The sequence below is a fragment of the Musa acuminata genome, chromosome BXJ1-6 (genome assembly GCF_036884655.1).
Source record: "Musa acuminata AAA Group cultivar baxijiao chromosome BXJ1-6, Cavendish_Baxijiao_AAA, whole genome shotgun sequence".
In the NCBI taxonomy this organism is placed as follows: Eukaryota; Viridiplantae; Streptophyta; class Magnoliopsida; order Zingiberales; family Musaceae; genus Musa; species Musa acuminata.
In genome coordinates, this window is record NC_088332.1 from 3,388,685 (window position 1) to 3,411,311 (window position 22,627).

General features: G+C 40.2%; 3 protein-coding genes, 1 long non-coding RNA gene and 3 other non-coding genes across 7 annotated transcripts; 6 read left to right on the forward strand and 1 right to left on the reverse strand.

Moving 5' to 3' along the window:
- The first annotated feature begins 1,435 nt into the window (after positions 1–1,435).
- Positions 1,436–4,384, forward strand: LOC135675664 (uncharacterized). The gene is made up of 2 exons (XR_010513956.1): positions 1,436–1,725; positions 3,925–4,384. It is a non-coding gene; the product is annotated as an uncharacterized LOC135675664 (long non-coding RNA).
- A 988-nt stretch (positions 4,385–5,372) lies between these two features.
- Positions 5,373–7,181, forward strand: LOC103986767 (zinc finger protein 7-like). Its single transcript, XM_009404860.3, has one exon. The coding sequence runs from the start codon at positions 5,677–5,679 to the stop codon at positions 6,406–6,408; it is 732 nt and encodes a 243-aa protein (XP_009403135.2). The 5' UTR covers positions 5,373–5,676; the 3' UTR covers positions 6,409–7,181.
- A 3,408-nt stretch (positions 7,182–10,589) lies between these two features.
- On the forward strand, positions 10,590–13,280 carry LOC135675665 (proteasome subunit alpha type-4-like). Its single transcript, XM_065186038.1, has 2 exons — positions 10,590–10,736; positions 12,330–13,280. Exon 2 carries the CDS (start codon positions 12,331–12,333, stop codon positions 13,081–13,083), a length of 753 nt encoding a protein of 250 aa, XP_065042110.1. The 5' UTR covers positions 10,590–10,736; position 12,330; the 3' UTR covers positions 13,084–13,280.
- A 1,935-nt stretch (positions 13,281–15,215) lies between these two features.
- Positions 15,216–15,287, forward strand: TRNAW-CCA (transfer RNA tryptophan (anticodon CCA)). Its single transcript has one exon. It is a non-coding gene; the product is annotated as a tRNA-Trp (tRNA).
- A 210-nt stretch (positions 15,288–15,497) lies between these two features.
- On the forward strand, positions 15,498–15,569 carry TRNAW-CCA (transfer RNA tryptophan (anticodon CCA)). Its single transcript has one exon. It is a non-coding gene; the product is annotated as a tRNA-Trp (tRNA).
- An 83-nt stretch (positions 15,570–15,652) lies between these two features.
- Positions 15,653–15,724, forward strand: TRNAW-CCA (transfer RNA tryptophan (anticodon CCA)). The gene has a single exon. It is a non-coding gene; the product is annotated as a tRNA-Trp (tRNA).
- A 3,620-nt stretch (positions 15,725–19,344) lies between these two features.
- On the reverse strand, positions 19,345–21,195 carry LOC135675666 (FCS-Like Zinc finger 5-like). Its single transcript, XM_065186040.1, has 2 exons — positions 20,749–21,195; positions 19,345–19,756 (listed from the first exon to the last, which is right to left on the reverse strand). Exons 1-2 carry the CDS (start codon positions 21,057–21,059, stop codon positions 19,600–19,602), a joined length of 468 nt encoding a protein of 155 aa, XP_065042112.1. The 5' UTR covers positions 21,060–21,195; the 3' UTR covers positions 19,345–19,599.
- Between the last annotated feature and the right edge of the window lie 1,432 nt (positions 21,196–22,627).

The window sequence follows — 22,627 nt, forward strand, 5'->3', positions numbered from 1 at the left end:
CTGATTACCAAGTAAATTACCAAACTAATTCACAGCAATGCTTTCAAGTCTCTTGCCACATTGATATCTACGAACAAAAGAGACTTGACAATGTCATCTGTTGCTAATGGTGGTTCACTGCAAGCTATATATGCCATGCCCAACCACAGAGAAAACAGAGAAAGAGATGCACTTGTGGTAGGAGATGAAGAACATGTGGATGGTGGGCTCTCTTGTCATCCCAATCAAAAGTGGATGGCATATCTTTTGAAAGATGGGTGACTCCACATTTTGCATCCACCACTAGATTGCAAGGACCAGGAATTGGTGGTGTTTATATGGTCATATCAGAAGCTAATACTTTCTGAAAGAACAATCTTTCATGTTCTTAAGCTCCCACAGTAATCATATATTTTCCCTGTGCTACACATTAAAGGGAGAAAAAAGAGGTTTGATATGAGCATTCTGTATGCTGGTAGAGTCATTCTCTAACATAATCTCTGCACACAAAACTGTTAAATGTAATTAGGAAATCGAAATGAATCTTGACATCGAAATACCTGTATCTGTAGATAGATGTTGTGTGCTGATGATGACAAGAAGGAGGTGAAAGGCAAACAAGGGAGATGGCTGCTGGAAAGAAGATGAAGTAAGCTTATCTTCGAGTCTGAAATATGACAGAGAAAAGTGCTGATGCCATGGAAAATGAGAAGCCCATGCTTGCAAACCTTGGAATTAATGCAGCTGAGGTGATATCTGCAGCAAAAGGATGAAAACTGTGTCTTCGAGGAAGAAGAATCAAACTTCACCCCCCTAAAATAAGCAGATATGGTTGATTGAGTAAGCATTTGTGCCATGCCATCGATTGAACCCTCGTAGATTGTGTACAATCCATTGTTACATCTCCAACCTTGAATTCCTTACATGTGTGTGTTGATTGTATCAATTGCATTGATTCCTTGTTGAAGTGATCGAATCAATCGATAGCTCTCGATCGATCCAACTGTGTGTACAGGTCAGATGTTTGGCATCACAGATCGTCCACGTGTTGTTGTCAATCAGATGCCACTTCGAGACATACGTGACCGTCGCACGATTCTTAAAGCGTCCGTACATATCTCGACAAATCATAGGTCGTCCACGTGTTGTAAATGAGATGCCACTTCACTATGTAGTTCTGGGTACCCCGGGCACGAATCTTGAAGTATCGACGAATCATAGAACGTCCGTGTTTTGTTAATCAGATGCCACTTCGGTATATGGTTAGGGTACGTGGGCACGAATCTTGAAGCGCGTTTATTACGTCGACAAATCATAGATCGTCCACGCTATGTTGATCAGATGCCACTCCGATATATATTAGGGCAACTGGGCACGAATCTTGAAGCGCGTTTATTACATCGACAAATCAAAGATCGTCCACGCTTTGTTGATCAGATGCCACTCCAATATGTATTAGGGCAACTGGGCACGAATCTTGAAGCGCGCAGCAGAGGCACCGTGCCTCCTTTTTATTCTCCGTGAGCTGCGCAACAGAGAGGGAGAGGGGAGAGGGAGAGGGAGGAGAAGGTGAGTAGTGCGCCGTTACCGAGGGCGGGCATGCTTCCTCCCCTTCTTCTCTACCACCTCCTACGCCGACGAGTTCTGCCGTCGGAAGTGAGCGCTCCTCTCGGGACTTGACCGCCCACGCGCCTCTTCCTCCTTTTGCAGGAGATCTAGGGCGCATCCACGTTATACCAATTAGTGGTGTCCCCTCTCTCTCTCTTTCTGTGTGTGTGTGTGTGTGTAATATATATATGTTCAAGAGGCGATGACGATGAAACCTTCCTTGGGGGAGGCGGTAGCGGGGCAGCTCGGATGGCTTTGCCGCTGCTCCGCAGGGCAAGCAACCGCTGCAGCCACTCCTCCAACAGATAATGGATGGTTTGTTCTCCAACCTGTCGGTGATGGATCAAAGGCGAATCCGAGCCTCCCTTTCTTCCTCCTGTTTCCGTCCTTCAAGATCATTCCAATATATTCTTTTTCTCTACAATCTTTCTTCCATTTTCTTTCTTTTGGATCACATTCAGTCTGAAGCTTGATTCTTTCTACGGGTAATCGATTCAGCATTCCTGCTTCGATTTTAGGTTGTTGATCTATATTTAGGGTTCTTCTTTTTTCAAGATTTCCTTTTTGTTTATGGTGCGGTGTGTGTCTCATGCTCTGTCATCCAGAGTCCCAAAGTTCCCTCCTAAATAACTCTCTCATCCAGTGTCAGATTTTATGGATATGATCCCTATTCTGCTAAATTCAGTGATTTGTTTTATATTCATATCTACTAGATCATATTCTGCTAAATAATTTGGAAGTATATTATTCTCATTATTTATGATTATTCTGGAACCTTTTGTGCATATATTCTGAAACGCATGATATCAAATGTTGTGTGTAGATGAAAACACTTGTATATGGGTAATATCACCTATAAATGGCTGCATGTTATGTTCCATGCTCAAAATTTTGCCAACAAACGATTATGTGGAGGCTCTAATTTACTTGTTATTGCCAGTTTTCCTAGTACATGTTTTTAGCCCTTTTTCAAATAACAAGTTTTTTCTCCTGCCTTCTGTTTTTTTAAATATTTTATAACGTTTGAGCAATTGTTCCATCAGCCAACTGACTGAATTCCAGCCTTGGCCAGGCTGATGGCCAGTTGGGTTTGATATATATTGTTTGAAAGGCAGCTCATTGGATCTTGGTTAACCCATGGTTATCCTCCTGTCTTTGGATTCCTCTCTCTCTCTATCTCTCTCTCTCTCTCTCTCTCTCTCCCTCCCCTCCCCCACCTCCCTAGGAGTTGGCTGTGGTGGTGGAATTTTTCATGTTTTCTATCTTTTTTTATACAAGGAGGTGATGATGATTTACTTGGAAAGGGCAAAACTTTGTTATTATGTCTTTGCTGCTGTTGTTGTTGTTGCTGCTGCTGTTTGTTTTACCCTATTGTGGTAACTATGGTGGTCCAACAAGTGGGTGCTGTAATAAGACTGGCGAGGCAAGACTTGGATGGGCTCTTACTCTGTGAGCAACCAGTTGCAGCCATGTCTTATTTCAGTTAGAAGGAAAAGTCCTGCTTGCTCTAATTGACCCTGACAAACTGTGGTATGGGAGCATGCAAAGAACTGGACATATATATATATACATATATACATACATATATATATTCGCCCTTCCTTGTCATACTCAATGTTTGAAAAGATGAGCAAATCTGAGCCTCCTCTGGTCAACATATTTGATGAACTTTTTGAAGTGGTAAAATAGTTTCAAGATGGGCAAATCTAAGATTATGTACTCCATTGTCATGTTAAGACAGATTTTTCAATTCTTAATTACAAATGATGATGGGTAGGGTACACGAATGAATTTCGTTGTATCCGTTTCCAAACTTAGCTATCTTTTATTATCTATTTTCTGAGATATACCCATGACTAACTACTGAGATACCCAAATCCTCCTTAGCTATCTATTTTCTGTCTTGTACTCATTCCAAACTCAATTTACAGGTATCTTGATGTAGCTTAAGGGGCTTAGCCCTTGTGTATGCACAGAGTACATGAAAAACTCTGACCTGCTGCCATCTAGAAATGGAAATGGGAATATGACAAATTTTCACTTTTTTTGTTAGCAAAGCCTTCTTGAAACTTAACATCTTCCTATAGGCATCATACACGCCATTAAGGAGAAACTGATTCTGCTTTCTTTTTTGTTAATATTTTTTTGTTTTTTCTTTATAACTGAGCTCATTTTCCATTGTGGTAGATGTCTTTGGTACTAGAGTTGCTCTTTGTGTGAATCTATTCAACTTTAGCACCCAGAAAGTTGTCTTCTTTACCACATTGTGCTCAGTGTTTGACAGGATCTGCATATCAGAGTGTCTGAATTCTCAAACTTTCAAACTATTGTGTGCAGAAGAGATGCCAGGAACAAAAGTTCTTTGATGTGTAGTCAGTCATCTTTTATATCTTTTCAGAAGCTACAGATTGGATATGGCCTGAACCAGCGGACGTCACATTCTTTGCCAAGGCAGCTGCTTGGCCACCATACTACTTCCGAGGGGAGTTGGCCGGTATCTAGTTGCAATAAGACTGAGTCAGGGCAATCCAAAGCCTAAGGCCACCTGCATGCTTGAAATGAAATATGCACTGCTGTTTTATCAACTTGAAAGCAGAAATCTCTTTGAATCTGATACATAGTCTCCTGCTTTAGACTACTCGGTTCTTGTTGCTACTGGTGATTGGTTTTGCAATCTTCAACTACGTGTATGGAAGATGCTTCATTACATCCATTTCTATGTAGAATGCTATATGACTTCATGTATTATACTTGAAAATCTCAATAAACTGAACGAGCTGCCCCTGGAATTGTGCTAGCTAGAGATTATCATACATCAACATAAACATGATGTTTATCATACATCAACATGTTAAGTGGTCATCAACATGTTCCAAATTATCCCATTCTTTCCGCTGATAAACAGTTCGTTTGTCTTCTTGTCAAATACAAGCTTAATCAGGGAAGGATTGTTTTCTAGTTCAGAATCAAGAAGAAGAAACGATTTCATGAAGAAATAACAAAGAAGAGGTACATAATTTTACGGGTATTTTCTATTTTGATATGGTAGACATGGTGTATAATAATATTTTAAATTTTGGTGATGATTGAAAGATTAAATATTAATAACTCTAGTGTCAAAAATCAAAATCATCTATTCTGAAACCGAAGCATGTCACAAAATGTTACATACTCGATTCTTATTCATGAACATCATCACATAAATAAAAATCGTAGACAACATCATCTATCTATCTTCCTCAAAGAAATAGACTTTCTAGAGCATTTGCCGGATTGCTGTAATCTCCGAAAGCAGAAACAATCACAATTATGCATCATCTTGTAAGGAAAAAGTATGGGTAAGACCCACCCCATATATTGACCTTGACATGAGAGTTGCCTGTAGTCATTACCTGGTTTGACCATGAAACTGCCAATTCACAGAGATACGGTATTCTATCTTTCCATTAAACTCACTTGCGACGTACAACTCTCCATTCGGCATTCCCATTCCACGGAAAAAACGTGCACGAAAACAATCCCAACCAGAAACGGAAAGACGGTCATGCCCGCTAAACATCACCCAGCACGCGGCATAATCGCTGGCCGGCCAAAGACCCAAATAGAAGTCGTCGTAACATAAAATCAAGACGATGTCAGTCTCCATCAGCACAAAAGAAACAGATTCATGTCAATCTTTTATGATTGACCAGAAAAAGATTCAGTATCAATCTCGCATGATATGATTTGTATCAGAGAAGCCATCTCTACTCATCTGAGATCGGTTTTTGATGTTTCCTTGGAATTAATGGGACAAAAAAGCATGCACATAAGGTGAGTGTTAAGGAAGAGAGAGAGAGAGAGAAGGCATGAATGGGGAACTTAAATACTATTTTCCTTGTTGGCTCCTCTTTCTCTGTGCAGTCTTCAAATTTATCTACAGGTAACTGTAGACCTGTGCTTGTTTCCTTGGATATGAGATGTGAGATGGCGCAGAATCTTCATCATTCACTACTCTTTCTTTCTTTCTTTCCATGTTGACTTCCAAAGAGAAGCCCTCCTTTTAAGTCACCGCCAACGAGCCATCCATCGAACCTAGACTAGACTTCCATGGAAGCACTTGGGTTCGCCGTTGATGCCACTCTCTCTCGGACTTCTTCCGCCCACTCTGATACCCGTGTCGCCAAGGACGAACCTGTCATGGCGCTGGAGGAAGAGGAGCAGCGGCAGGAAGGGATCGGAGAGCAACCCGAGTTCAATGGGAAGCTGTTGGACCTTAGCCTGTCCAACTCGGACACACTGAAGACCACGTCGCCGGGGACGCCAGTGCTTGTGCTCAATCTCATCGAGTCCTTGGGTTCCGTGGAGTCGCCGGAGTCGGAGCCCCGCGTGTTCTCGTGCAACTACTGCCGTCGGAAGTTCTACAGTTCGCAGGCGTTGGGCGGACATCAGAACGCGCACAAGCGCGAGCGGTCCCTGGCGAAGAACGGCGGCCGCGGGGGTGCCCGGCTCGGCGACCAATTCAGCCACAGGCTTCCGCCGAGCATGGCGGCGCTGCCACTGCACGCGTTGTACGGCGGGCGGCCTCTGGGCGTTCAGGTGCACTCGATGATACACAAGCCTTACTACGGCACTTCCTCTGGCATCGTGTTACACGAACAGCACCGGCCGACGATGATCTTCGACCATCAACACGGCGTCGGCACAAGGACGTCGGTTCTCGTGGAGCGGTTCGACGAGCCTGGGGTAATGACCGGGGACATCCGATGGGTTGATGCCGGAGACAGTGGTGTAGGGAGCAGGAAGGAGGTGCAGATGCTTGACTTGACCTTAAGGCTGTAGAGAGGTGGTGTTAAGAGCTCAGCGGTTGCTTCTTCTTCCTTTCACTTCATCCCCCTGTTCTGGTTCTCTCTCTTGTTGAAAGCAATGGTTAATATAGATTGCTTGTTCAGAATGAGGAGCTTCACCGATTTGCCGAATCGTAAACTCCTTTCTGTTTAGGCCATGGAAGAAGAGAGAAGGAAACACAGTATACATCCGATAACAAAGTGGCAAAAATGTATGGTCTTTGATCATCCTTGCTGATTAAGATGACACATAATTATCTTGGATAATGCATGCATGTGGTATTATCCAATGAAAGAAATCTCAAATATCACAATTTTCAGTTTAAATAAACACTTTCTAACATATAATCAATTTTTTGATATATATATATATATATATATATATATATATATATATATATATATATATATGCACCACTAAAGCCTTGTAGTGAACTTTATTCTGCAGTGATAATTACAAAGGTATTTTTGCTGTCAACTCTATATAAAAAGTCACCATTATCTCAAAAACAGTGCTTTAGACAGCACAAAAATGTGGCAATAACCATGGACATGGACGTAAAAAAAAAAAACTTAATTTAATTTCAATCTTCCATGCATTAAGGTAAGTTGAATTTACAGGCCACAAGAAATAAAGAGAGAGAGAGAGAGAGAGAGAGAGAGAGGTGTACAGCATAGTTTTGTTTAACTTCATCCAGAAGCAGTTATTTAAGATTATAGGAATATTTTGCATTGATTTCAAAGACATAAAGAGCCATTACAACTAGATTAAACTCCTCTGCAGGAAGTAAGCTGGCATCATGGCAAGAGAGTAGGCTCAAATGCAGGAAATGCTTAAGTTTCTGAGGGCCAGTTAGGAATAAGAAGGGACCTGCAGGTTGTAGTAGTAACAGCAATTACTAACCACAAATTAGTGCAATAAAACTTGCTTTTCCACAATATCTTACTGCATTTAGGTACTTGAAAGGTTCAGGTGAACTATAGGGAATTTTCTTCATCCTTGCATCATTTGATTTGATGCTCCTATTCAATGAGAATCTACTGTTGGTCTTTATCCTGCTACATCAATAAGCTTTGTTTAGAATCAATCCCCTTTACAACTTACTAATAAAAGAAAAAGAGGAAAAAAAATTGTCTTTTCAAAAGGTCTTTGCAAGTGAGTGGAATCATCAACATTTAATTCTCAGAGAATCTAGAAAGAACAGCTTATGGCTTATAACATGTACAAATTATTTTTTTTATTCTAATAACTAACAAATTTCTTATGGAGAAATATTCTTATGACATGTTGGCTAGCAAAGAAAAGATATTTGAGCCGTTATGAATAAGAACTTGTAACAATGTGTACAATGAAATGAAGAGAGATGAGTTATTGTAAGGTAATAGACTATGTTTTCGGCTTTTAGGCCACTAGTGATTGGGCTAACCTAACTCGATTACTGGGCTGCAGTACCACATTGGGTTGGACCTGTTGAGAGTCTATGGAATAACCCAACCGATAGAGACATTTCCACAAACACTTGATGTGCACTATATAAAAAAATGTGTACCTTGCTTTGGTTGCGATTCGCACCGATGTCGGTAGCAAAGCGTATCCGACGGTGCTGGGCACCGTGTTTACAGCGCGTCCGTCATGGCCCACGCCGCCTCGTTCGCTCAGCGGCACAGCCGTCGCCCTCTGACTCATTCCCAGCCTGTCTCTCAATACAAAAATGCGTACAGCGTGGGGGATCGAGGAGAGATCCAGTGGCTCGAGAGCGGAAAGGTTTCATCTGGTGCAGGCGCAACGATGGCCACTGTAGCAGGGCTACAGTGCGTCTTCGACCGATGCATCGCCGCCTTCGACACGGGGGTGCGACGGCGGCCATACCACCGCAACTGCGGCTGCGCCTTGCACCGAGCCGGGCAATCCCCGGAGGGCCTCCCCTGCAACGGCCGCGTCTCGTTCCGGATCCATCCATCTGGGGGAGATCTTGCCGCTTCCATGTCGGTCTCCGGCGGGCCGAAGACACAGAGCTGGAAGACGAAGCCCCCACCTTATGCAGCAAAGTGATGTGTCTGAGCCCTTCTATCTATCTATATATCAATCAATCAAAACCAAACCTTTGCTTTCATCGTTCTTTCTTCCTTTCTTCTTCTCATTCCAAAATCTAAAATGAAGCCGACCAAAAATTTCAGCAACTTTGGTATGAACTTTTTTTGATCCCTTGAAGTGATTTCTGTGGATTGAATCTGTAGCAGGCAGCATTAAACGCCATGTAAATTATTTCTCAAGGAATCAACGATGAATGCTTGATCAAATTCTTTCATCTCAGCACAATTTAGTACCTATAGATCAACACGGGATGTTGAACAATGTAAGATGTTTCTATCATGCAGATGGCTTCGTATGGTCATACGATTCGTACCCGCTAAGTGAAAACCACACAAAAATATATTTTTGTTATAGTGTTTTAATATGATTTTTTTATACAAATAATAAAAAAAGATATGATAAGATCCCTAAGATTTTATCGTAAAAAAAAGAAAAAAAATATCATTTCGAGGGAATCGATCTCCTTGATAAATAAAAAAATAAATATATTTTTATTTATAGAGTTTTACCCATAATTTATCGGGACTCTTAATAAATAAATAAATATCAAATAAATTTTTATCTGACTTACACTAAACTAAATAAACTCAATAAAATATTATTTAAATTTTAAAAAATAAAAATATCATAAAAGATAAATGATATAATATTATCCTAAAAATAAAAACTAACCAAAAAAGAAAAGAAAATCTTAAACATTACATTGGAGCTTCTACAACTTGCATTCTCTGCCTAAGATGATTCATGCTTCTTATGATATGTTAGTAGATCATGACTTTAGTCATTAATACATGTGAGCACACCTAAGAACATGTTTCTATTTGGTGTATCTAACAAATGATTATGGAGATCCACTCCAAAACAAAAATAGGAAAATTGTGTAGTTGTCAACACCCTTTTTGTGTTCCTCAACAGTTCAAAGACAGCCGTCATTTCACTTTGTGGTAGTCCTCGAGAAATCCAGCCGGCAAACCTTACACCTAGTCTCATTGATCTCCTCCCACCATCTTCTCTCCTCCTCGTTTTCTTCCACCACCTCTCTCCGCGAACACCTTTCTTAAGTCTGATGGCCAAGCTTCATGGAGATAGAGTAGCAAAAGTGGGTTTCGAAGGCCATGAAGAGGAGGAGTTCGGAACAGGAGGTCATTGCCTTAGCTGCTTCTGCCTTCTGTGCCCGCTCGGAAAGCCGGAGAGGGTCGGTTATCGATCGCTGCCGCATGGAGATTGCACCAAAGTCAAGTGCTGGGAGGGCGGAGGTCAGCGAGCAAAAGACCTCCTCCTCTTGGAGTCCATGGCGAGGATGAGGTGGAGGTCTTTGGCGAACAAGGTGATGAGGAGCCGCAACGACATCAAGAGAAGAAAACCTGGTCTCTCTTATGACTCGAGGAGCTACAAGTTGAACTTTGATGATGGTCCTGATGGTTGAATCTACGATCGATACTCATTGCATAGTGTTGATTGATTCTTACAGCCACTGGATCTTCTTCTTGTTATTTCACTTGTGTTTCTTTCCTTGGCTATCAGTCATGCGTTCACCATAAAGATATCTTGAGATGTCTTCTTGTTAGCAGAAGAACTAGCCTTGTAATACATAGAAAGGATATCTTTCAGTGGTCTTCTGATGATTTCTGCAATCTGATTGCAGGTGTATTTCTTTCTTCATGCATTGTCTCCATGCTCGATTCCCCCCCACTCCTTTCTTCACAAGATCTCATTGCTTTCTGCTGTGATGGAAGCTGAAGCAAGAAGCTGCCTTAGAGCAAGCCAGTTCACTTGTGGGTTCCTGATACCATCACCATTCATCTGTCCTCCATTAGTCTGTCTTGCCTGTGCAAGAAAACATGTGTTTTCTTCAACTGATATGTGATTCATAGGTTCATCAACGATCAAAATATATAACACAGCTTTAAGATTAGGCATTCATTCCATGGTGCGAGACAGCGGTGATGGGCTCGTGACCGCTAGCACAGCTTTAAGATTAGAGATCAATTTGATGGGGAGAGAGTGAGCTGATGGGCTGTTTTGGGCGGCCCAAACGAAATCCATCTACGAAAACGAGGGTGCAGAGTATTTTATCCACCGTTAAATGTGATTTCAACGGTAGATCTAAAGCCTTAAGTCCCCATCATCTCTGTTCCCGATCCCCGATCGCAGTTTCGCGCCTCCCGCGCTCCTTTCAGCCTTCGTCCGACCTCCATCAGCTACTACCAGACCAGATCACAGCACAGGTAGAGCCTCTCTCCCTCCCTCCCTCGCCCCCCGGTAGCTGTAATCTTATTGTTGGGACCTTGTCAACATTTTTGTCATGGAACTTGAGTATGATGTTTGGTTAGGGTTACAATGTTGCATTATAAGCATAGTTAAGTGAGAGATCTGGATGCAAGTTGGATGAAATATGATTATATTAGAACTGATAGATTTCAGTGTCTGATCTCTCGATTTTGTACTCAAACGACAGAAATTTTCTTCGTCGTTCGTTTCAGTGCAAGACGAAATATTTATTTTATGTTATTGATATGATATACGTTGTAATTTCTCTAAATCTTGATCAGGTTGGTGATAGTTGTTGCAAGTTTAAGACTTCGAACGTGTGTTTGGACTTATCGTCCATTTTAGTCATATAATATAGACATTTTGTGGTGTTGATTGGTTCGAGATGGTAGTCGCTTGTTCTAAGCTTTCGATTATAAATTCTCCATCATGATTGAAATTCTTTTTTATTGTTTAACACTTTATGATGGACCAATGTTCTTGTTAATCATAATCGTGTAGCATTTTGAGAAGGATTGTGTACTCTCTCTTGCTTAAAAATGTTTCTTTCCGTTGTTTATGATTCGATGGAATATAAAACTGGCGATACAGTTTGCAAAAATATAGAACTGGTAAGCTTGAATCGACCTGGGATCTAATTCCTGCTTGTTCATATACATAGTTTCTTTAATTTATAGTTATCCTATAAATTATTGTCTAATTTGTAAGCTTTTATTCTTGCGTGGAGCTTCTTTTATTTTTTTACAGCATTTGGTTAAGTAAGCATTACCAGTTTCTGGCTCTATGATGAAGATCTTATTCTCAATTTTATAGTTCACTCTATAGCATAACACAGTCAGCCTTTACAAGACATGCTTATTTATACATGTCTAAATGCTTCTTAGTCTTATCCTGTGAAGGATTTCTGATTTATATGATAGTATCCATGACTTTCAACAATGTACTCAGTAATTTGGTACTTCTATTAGTTTTTGCCATTGCAATTGATCTCAGAGCAAATAGTCTTGGTTAGTATCAGAAGTTGGTGAAATAAATACAGTGAACATCGTACAATTCAAAATAAAGAATCAACATGGGATCCTGTGGATGAAGTTATTGGATTGTGACACCAAACAATTTAGTTGTATGACCCTTATTTTTCTTTTATTTGTAATTATGGCAAACTTGTGACTGGTTTTGGATTTCTGTACACCAAACCTTCCGATATAACTTAAGAGGGTGCTAACTATGCATATGACGTAGAAAATAGATCGATTTGATATCATCCTTCAATTCGAATTAGGAAAAGCTACGTCTCCTTGCATAATATAGATTCCAAACATTCGTGATCTGTATGTGAATGAGTCGAATTACTTATCCATCGGTGTATTAGAGAACTATCTCTCCAGAGATTGTTACCGATGTTACCTTCAAGAGTTCAAGTCCAGGGCACAAAATAGGAGTGCTCCAACCAATATTACCTTCTCATGCGGCAAACCTGTGGAATTATATGCTAAACTTTGTTTCCAAAAAATTGAAGTGATTGCTCTATTTTTTTCTGCATTTTGAAGAATGTCTCGCCGCTACGATAGCCGGACAACAATTTTCTCCCCTGAAGGACGCCTCTACCAAGTGGAGTATGCTATGGAGGCCATTGGCAATGCCGGGGCAGCTATTGGCATCCTAGCACGTGATGGTGTTGTCCTGGTTGGCGAGAAGAAGGTTACCTCAAAACTTCTCCAGACATCCCGGTCAACTGAGAAGATGTACAAGATTGATGACCACCTTGCCTGTGCTGTTGCTGGCATCATGTCTGATGCCAACATCCTTATCAACACTGCCCGTGTGCAGGCCCAGCGTTACACCTTTGCCTATCAGGAGCCCATGCCTGTTGAGCAGCTGGTTCAATCACTTTGTGATACCAAGCAGGGCTATACCCAGTTTGGTGGCCTCCGGCCTTTTGGTGTCTCCTTTCTTTTTGCAGGATGGGACAAAAATTTTGGATTCCAGCTGTACATGAGTGACCCTAGCGGCAATTACAGCGGATGGAAGGCAGCAGCAATTGGTGCCAACAACCAGGCAGCACAGTCAATGCTGAAGCAAGACTATAAGGATGAAATTACAAGGGAGGAGGGGGTTCAGCTCGCTTTGAAGGTTCTGAGAAAGACCATGGACAGCACGAGCCTGACATCAGAAAAACTTGAACTGGCAGAGATTTTTCTAGAGCCCACTGGAGAGGTGAAATATCAGGTGTGCAAGCCGGAGCTGCTAGAGAGGTTGCTGGTGAAGTGTGGGGTGACCCAAGCTGCTGCTGAATCCACATAAATTTGTTCCTGGTGCATGCTTTTAGGACCATTGGAAAATGTGTAACTTAGCATTTGGAGCATTACTATATACCTGTTTAGAACTGATTGTCATATTTATGTTTTGATGTATAAACTCTCCAAATTAGACATACTTCTCCTTTCCATGTTGTTGGAACTGTCAATTCAGATAATTGGGGTATGACATTCGTCTTTCAAGGGCTTCTGTGATGCAACTGCTATGGATAGGATGAGCTTCAAAACATGTGGTAACAGTTTATAAGTCACATTCTACTCTGCTTATGTTCTTGTTTATTTAAGGATCGGTGTCATTATCATACTTTCTGATCTTGTGTCTTAGAGTAGGAAAAACTGGTATGGTTTCTTTCATGACATTTTACTTCATGCCTATTGAGTTTCTGGTACAACAGGTGCTCTTTTATTAGCTTTACATGATCAAGGCAAGTTGTAGATATGTGAAAAGAATGCAATCTGTCTTGGTTATCATTACCTTCACAATAAATCATCAAATCTTCTTATTGTACTTCATACTTCATATGTATTGAGAAAGTATATAGCACTGCCGGCTGCAAATGTCTACTCTGCTGGTGGTGCTCCAGACCTTTCTTTGGAGCATTTAATTGGACGGAGCATAACGAGATGACTAAGTCAGCTACATCTAGAAAACAATGACAGTACAAGAAGAGATGGGCACAAACCAATTTGAGAGTGACTGTGGGAGCCATGGCCACAGCAAATGGGTGCTAGAGATCATTTTAAGATGGTGGTATTAATGCTTTCTGGGATTTGTATTGCCTTGGCATGTGCGGTGGATGGAGAAAGAAGGATAACTGATGAAGACAGGCCTGGTCATAAGCATTTTACAAAGGTCAATAAGGTAAGATATATTTGCTGATCAAATGTTGTATGTTTCTAAACTGGTGAAACTAATGTTGTAATTTTGTTTCAGGATGATTTTGGAGATGTTTTTGACGGCTGGATCTTTACAAGCAATCTGCTTTTGACCATCCATTGCTCTTAAGATTCATACCATACAGGTTAACATTTTTAATGTTTTTTTGGATAAATGCAATTTTACTGACAAGCATACACATTATGGTGATTCCCAACAATTAAGACAAATATGAGGTACATCCATGTTGTTACAGTTTCTATTTGGTATACCTCAACATATTAAAGGGTAATCAGAAATTTAAATTAAATTAGTAAGTTCTTTGATAAACACCAAATAATTAAAGCACACCATTTTCTTAAGCACTATATGCATGGCATTTTAACATTCTTAATTTTTAATTATGAGGTTCATAGTGTCTTTAGTGTACAATCAATCTTGTTAATTTATGTATAATAAAAATGTGGGAATGAGACAGAGATTTGCCAAATCATGCTTGTTTCAAGGCTGATTGATCCCATTACCAGCCAGAGTCTATTTGTTTGTTTTGGTATTGATGGTTCAGGCTTGTACTAGGAAGAAAAATAATAACTTCTGATGGAGCAAGCAAGAGGTATATCAGTTCAGTCATCATCAATTTTAACTTTGTTGGAAATATCTTACATGTTAAAATTGGATGTCCATAATGCTTCTTAAGTAGTTTATTAAAGTGCACAAATAATGGCAAAGGATACAAGCTATTATTGCATTATATTTCACTAATCCATATTTAATTTACTTCTTTGAAAGTTGAGCAGAGTCTTTGGGAATTAATGACCTCGTTGTACAGATGAGATCAACTTCACTTGCAAGATATCATCAGCAGTAATGATGACTGAAGAGCTGTACAGAGGGTATTATTTCAATCATGAGGACTCCAGGAAAACTTTGGAGATGTGCCCATGCCAAATTCCACAGATGGTGCTGAATATGTTAGTAACTTAGAGGACCTTATACCATTGATATAAATTGTCTCATGCAGTAAGCAATGAACTTTGTTTGTCAGTATCTTTTAGCAATCTAGGCAACAAACTTACTCCACAAGTGAATTCAGGTATCCAAAGTAAGTAGGACTTTCTAGCTTCTTATTCCTGAGAATGTTTGACATGTAAATGAGGCAGAAAATTGGTAGCTGAAGTGATGCTTCGAATAAACATCGTATTAGTCTTTTTATATATTGATGTGGATAGAAACACCAACTTGGATCCGTGGCGCAATGGTAGCGCGTCTGACTCCAGATCAGAAGGTTGCGTGTTCGATTCACGTCGGGTTCAAATCCCAGTCAATGTTTTTCTTTACGCTTACTTTTTTTTTTTGACACGCTCCCTAGCCGTCCGATGCCAATCAAACGATCGCAGCATCCCCTGTTGTGGGGCCCACAATGGTGGCCCATCTCCCCCTCCAATAGCAAAGACAGGTGGTTGACGGCCTCTTTAGGATAAGTTCACCATCTTATAAATTCATGTGGACAACTATACCAACTCGGATCCGTGGCGCAATGGTAGCGCGTCTGACTCCAGATCAGAAGGTTGCGTGTTCGATTCACGTTGGGTTCAAATCCCGGGCAATGTTTTCTTGACGCTCCGCATTCGGCTGAACTCACCATCTTATATATTCATGTGGACAACTATACCAACTCGGATCCGTGGCGCAATGGTAGCGCGTCTGACTCCAGATCAGAAGGTTGCGTGTTCGATTCACGTCGGGTTCAAATCCCTGATAATGTTTTCTTGACCCTTACTTTTTTGTTTGACACGCTCCCTAGCCGTCCGATGCCAATCAAAATATCCCAGCATCGAGACGAATCAACAGAAGACTCAACTTACTTTTCTTGGCCCACGTGTCGTTTGCCTGGAGTTCCTACGTGACCACAAGCATCGAGACGAATCAACAGAAGGCTCAACTTAGGTAATGTCATTCCTCCTAATGGTTCAGAGGTCAACACATCATCATCATATTCCAGCCATATAAGCTTTGTCACACTGAATAGGACAGCAAGCTGAAACCATGTCATGTTCGCAGTCTATCACCTATCAATCACCCACCACAGGTGCATTGCCTTTTTCATGATGGTGGTGGAGAAATAATCGCAGAGATCACATATGGTGGTGGTGTTCTCTTTTCTCAAGTCAGCCTATTCCATGGAGGAATCAGCCTATTCCCTGATTATTACAGGTTCCCACTCTAAACTCTAACTCTGGTGTTACTACTTCTGTTGATGCTTTTGCCCTGCAACATGGGCCAACCAGTAGAGTATGACTGTGAACACAGCATATCTCTCTCTCTCTCTCTCACACACACACACAGGAACCCTAACTGATGGCATGTTGTCTAGCTGATGGACCACATCACACTTCATTGTGCTATAAATGAGAGTTACTCAAACATTCTTAGAGTAGAAGATTTGAATAGCAAGTACTTTTGAAGTAAACAGGAAGGAGTCTACCAACCTACTTACCGATGAAAATAATAAAAAATAAGAATAATTATCGAAGAAGTTTTAGTTTAAATACATTAATATATCTCGAAAGATTTTTATCGAAAGAATGGAAGATTTTACTAACAAATAAAGAGATTTTCTCACTTGCTACCAACAGTAGAAACTAATTCAAACCAAACTAAAATCGAATCAAATCAGAATATGATTTGAATTGGAGTCGAACTAAAATCATATTGATCAAGAATTGAAATCCAATCAAATCAGAATATCATTACTGGAATCTTAAACCATAACTCAAATGCCCCTCTAAAGAATGGATCTGACTCTTTCAACAGCTTAACAAGTGACTAATTGGAGAGATATTTAAAAAAATAAATTATTTTAGTTCGAATTCGAAGCAATTCAACTCTTGATCTTGTTGTACAAAACAGGGGATCAGACTTATCATGATTCAGGCTTAATGGGTTAACTGACTTATCAATTTCGTTGGACTTAAACTATCGATCAAAATACTTAAGTTGAAGTTGATAATAATACACACTCATTGTACCCTTATAAGTCAATCTTAATCTTGCTCACTTTCGATTTGAGATTAATCGGGAGTGTTAAAGGCCTTGTTGTATAAAATATCACGAAGAAAAGAAACTCCTATCGTGCATAGATGTGAAATGAAATCGGAAGAAACAGACTCATCCCCCTTGCCAATGTTAGGTCAAACATCCCTGCGTTAGTTTCCATACTGATGCAGTCGTGTAAAGGTAGCAAAGCTTTTGTTTTGGCTTAAACCATGCTGAATTCAGCTCCATCTGAATGGAAACTTTGGTCTCCAAAAATCTCATTTACTACAGTACTTTATACGGCTATCGACACTTCATCAAACTCTTAACATGCAGCTTAATACCACATTTTTTTCCTCATCATTGTGAGAGAGATCACACCAAACAAAAAAAGAAGAAAAAATTTGAGTTAGTGAAAGTAAATTTCTCGATGAAACAAAAGCATAGAGAAAAAGAAAAATTGATCACCTAAACCACCAACATAAGCATGGTTGTTGGTACAATTAAGAAGCCTACCTACAGTAGTATTGTTTAATGAGCCAACAATGGCATGGCCTCCTCAGCTAAGACAAGGCTATGATGCACAAGAGGAGACAGCTTTCCCTGTGGCAGGCCATTGGATTCCAAACCCTGCAACCTTTTCTAGCTTAAAGCCTTAAACTATTCAACTCGGATGCACATCACAGATTCCTGCAGCGTGTCCAGCAACATGATACAAACACACACACACACACAATAAATGCATAGCATATATTTTGCAGGTCTACTGCCACCTCTATATATGTTCTTTGGAAGAAGCACCCTATCATAAATCTTATAGTATGCTTATCTGAAATCTGCATCATTTGCATAGCTAAGAAAGCTCTCATGAAATATGAGTCAATTCAGATGCAATGCTATTATTAACTAAAAGAATGGCATACTTACCCTTTACAATGAAAAATATGATTCTCCATGTTTAGACCTCTGCAGAGATTGTTGAGCAGATTTAGATCGGAAGGCATCTGCAATGGAAACTCAAAGATATTATTAGATCGCATTGCATCAGTATGTATCAAACTCCATACACCTAGAAAAAGTGGTGAGGAAAAAAGAAATATTTGGTGTAGTGAAAGCTTTTGGAGGCTTGTCATGCTATCCAATAAAATGGGAACTAAGCAAAAGCGTTTACAGTGATAGGCATGCCAAAACAATATGCATTTCTGCAAGAAAACAGTGAGTTCTCTGTTGAGGTAGCACAGCAGCTTTTCAGCACCATTCCATTCAATGAATGAATGGAAGGGTAGTGTGTGATCAAAGTCACACAGCAAAATGTGAGACTGAGAGTGGAGGACATGTGAAGGATGCTCAACTGGTGGTGATAAAGTTGTGTTGTGTGGGTGGCTCCAATTGCATGTTCTCAAACAACTAAAACCTCCATAGGAGTCTCTATTATTTCCCCCTCCCTCTTCTTTAAGACTTGAAGAGGACCCCACACCATGCAAGCTGACACCAACCTAACCCTCAGATTCCTACTGTCCACCATTCAACTGAGGGTTCTGTGGAGGTGACAAGTGCTTTGATTTGTCTCCACTGATGCGAGGAGCTAAGCATCATTAGGTGAAGGGCTGGAGGAGCTCCAAATCTGTGCTGCAACACCAACCACAGACTTCCTTCCTTCTCTAGCTTTTCTCTACCTGCAGAAAGGAAAATTGTGTAAGTTTATGCAACTCATCTTCAACTTTCTTTTCCTATTTCTCAAGCAAAAAACTTGTTTTTATCTCATTTTTGTCCTCCTGAAAATGAATACAAGTCTGATCTGAAAGAGGGAGGTGTTTGGTTCTTCCCAGGGTGGACTCATTCTTTCATTCTGAAATATTTTGGAACAAGTACCTCAAAATACATTTTTCTACATCATACAACAAACAAAAACCTTGCTTTCAAATCTTCTTTTCTCATAAACAATATCCAACAAAAGGGGAAAGTCATTGAACATCAGTATGATAGCATCAAGCAAGAATCACAAGTGTAATTTTGATTCAAATTCTAGTAGTTTCTTGAACTACAAACTGTATTATCAACTGTCATGTTGTCAGACAAAATCCAACCTTTATAAAAGGATTGGAATTGAGATGAAATCTCAAACAAAGCTTGTGGCAGTCCCAGTTTTCTGGGTCCAAAGTGCTTGCAAGAATCACAAGAAAAGGATGGGAATCACCTGATACACATGATTCCCATTTTACACCACCACCATCCATTTTGATTCAGAAGTTGTAGGCAATCAGAACCACCTAAAGAAAGAGCATACAGTTCCAGTAGAAGATGAGCCAGCAAGATGGTATAGAGACTTCTTCATCCAAAGATCACAAAAAGATAAAGTTTGGCATTGCTTTAGCATCATGTTTGCAGAACATGTTCTTCCAATATCTCAAAACGATGCTACAGTCCCTTTTCACTCTCCCACAACAACAAAAGAAAAAGGTTGCCAAGCACATCAGCACCTGAAATGATGCTCGAAAACCATGGAAACACTCAGCTATATCTATTTACTTTTGTCTTATGGCATTCACAATATGCAACTACGATAGGATACGATACGCCGGTCGAAAACTAAGCGGCAGCAACAGTTTCACCACCGTCGGAACTCTCAGAGCCATTGGTCGCCGGGGGAGTATCCTTCAAGGAAGTTAGGGAGCACTTCTCCTTCGGCTCGTCCTGGTTCATGTGCTGCTGCCGGCACTCGAGGCTACAGAATGCGATGTCACCCCTGTGGAAGAAAGATGCAATAGATATACAGCAAAACAGCAATGGTGTAATTAGGATTCTTCGAAACATGATGCCAAAACAAGTACTAAAAAGAATTATGGAAGTACAACTCATGCAAAGTAACAATAATAGCAGCAAAGATCATTGATCTTTGTTATCCAGCCATTAAGAATTTATCATTGGCATGAAACAAAGTCCCATAGGAGGATCCAAGAGAATTTTAGTCAAGGCTTCCTGTGTACTGTGACCAGAAACTATGAAGATATACAGCGTTTTATCCTCTAAAGCAACAGTTTGATGAATGAACGCTGAATAGAAGATGTGGATCAGCCTGAAGTTTAAGCATGGAATGACATCAGAAAGAGATCACACAAATCCTAAATCCTACAAAGACATTGGTAATGATTAATAAGGCAAATGGAAAGAACTGCAATCATCCCCTTGCCAAAATCTGCATAAGTAGCAGTTGATCGGCCGGTGTTTGCAAGAGGTGGAAGAGCAAAAGACATTGATGAGTGAGGAGCTACTGTTTGAGACAACCTCAAAAGGCAGTAGTACAAGCGAAACATTCCTGAGCTGACCGCAGCAGATCCATCATCTTCGAGCAGGAAGAATCAAGATTAAAGCATCAAAAGAAGAATCTGTCAAGCCTGCACTTCATCGTCTCCATAAACTTCGCCTCAGAATCACCAACAGAACAGGAAAAAAAATTGAACCTTTAAGGAGACAAGCAAGATAAAGAGCACTAAAATGGACAGATGCACATGCACTCGAGCATCTCCATGATTTCACAGCAAAATCTCATCGAGATAAGAAGACAAAAACTAAAAAGTTGGAATTTTTACAAAGATTCGGGGCGAAAACTCACGAATCGAAGCAATAAATGAACATGCATGAAGAGATCTCAATGTTTCCTCGTCGAGACAGCGAGAAAACCCCCCAAAAAGATAGATCTTTTGAGGCAGAGAGCCACGGATGGAGCGGAGGAAATACCTATACATGAACGTGTCGCGGCCGGGGCCCAGGCGGCGCTTGCAGAGGCCGCAGGCCATCAAAAAGGAAGCGGTCTCCACCACCGCGAAGTTCCCGGAGTTCCTCCTCCGACCCCCGGCCCCGCCGCTCCTCCACAGCGCGGCCTCCGCCGCCCGCCGCTGGTTCCGCTGCTTCTGGAGGAGGTGGTGGTGGCGGCTCTGGTTCTCGGCCCCTACCTGATCGGCGGACACCGGGCCCTCCACCTCGGCCGCGAACTCCGTCATGCTCGTCGTCCGCCGCATGGGCGGCCGCTGCCGCTTCCTCAGCAGCATCTCTATCCGTCTCCTCGCTGAGAAAGCGCGTAGCGGTACGTCCAGAGAGGTGAACGGGCGGTGAGCGGAAGCGAGAAGAGGAGGCAGTGAGAAGACCGCAGAGAGCGAAAGGGAAGGGAGGGGTTTGGTGAAGGCAGAAGTGGACGATTAAAAGAGGCGAACTACGAATCTGGACCGTCCGTTGAGATCTGATCATCATTGTTATTGCGTTTGAGAAGCGATCACTCAGTGAGATTATATTAGCGAGTGAGCCCATGAAAAGGGAATTTAATTGGTAAGATGGGATTAAGATTGGGGGGATGACAACGAGACATGCAATGATGGCATGTACAACTTTGATTAGCTCAAAATTATGCTATTATTTTGCCTATCTACCTTAGTGGTAATTATTCCACCCAAAAATTAAGGACACAAAGCCATAATTAGACATTAATAGTGAGATTAATTTCTTGGGATAAGGAGCCGTGTACTATCGTGGATGGTGACATGCTATCCATCCATGTGTCGTGTTCGTAAAGGAGCACATCATGGTACGGGTCCCACGTGGATTGAAGTCACATGAGCCTCATGTACCAATTATTAGTCAAAATTTAAGATTGGACATATTATTTTATTTTACAATGAAATCCAAAATGTTGATATGCTTGGAGTGAAGATTAGTCATTTTTTTATTATTTTGATTTTTTGATATGATGGTCCTTCGAATTTTATAATTTCAGATATACCAAGGAAACCCAATAATAAATTTATTGATGTTGGTGAATTCTAAGAGGTGATGTTTTAAATTATTTTTGAGTAACTTAAACATCAGATTTTTTTTTTTTTAGATATATTTTGTATGAATCTCTTATGATTCTAAGACCTCTAACATAAGTTTAATACGAGACTAGTGCATAAAAATTTACTGTTCCAATATTAGGTGTTCAAAATCTCTTGTTTTCTGAGAAGGGGTTCTATTAAAACTAAATTAACCCATTTTAAAATATAATAAACTCTATCCTTTTAATATATTTTAAAAAATTTCTTAAAGTTCTATAAGATCTGAAATTGAATGAATATCACGTATGTGCACCAACATATGATATTTATAAATTTAAATAGACACAACTCAATTTCAACATAATAGAATCGACGTTGATAATTGAATTATAAGGATAGTTTAGCTTCAAAATGATTCGGTTTGAAATTAAAATATGGCATGTATTTAGTTTATATGTCTCCTAGTTTATTATAAAATTTTATAATAATTTAATATCCTTTGGTCAACTAGAATAGTGAAATAAATTTTTTTTCATCGAATTATATGATGATTTAAATGATGCTAACTACTTCATTTGATTATAGAGTGAATTATTGACAAATTAATAGTGGAATCAAGATAGATTTTTAGATTAAGTATAGTTTATTTTATGAGAGATTTTATCAAATATTTTCTATGAATTATTATAATAAATTATTATAAATCAATAATTCAAGATGTAGGGTTCTTAATTAAGATATCTTATGATGCTATATCTTATGATGCTATGCTTCCAATTTGATAGGTGTATCATTAAGAAGCATGGTCT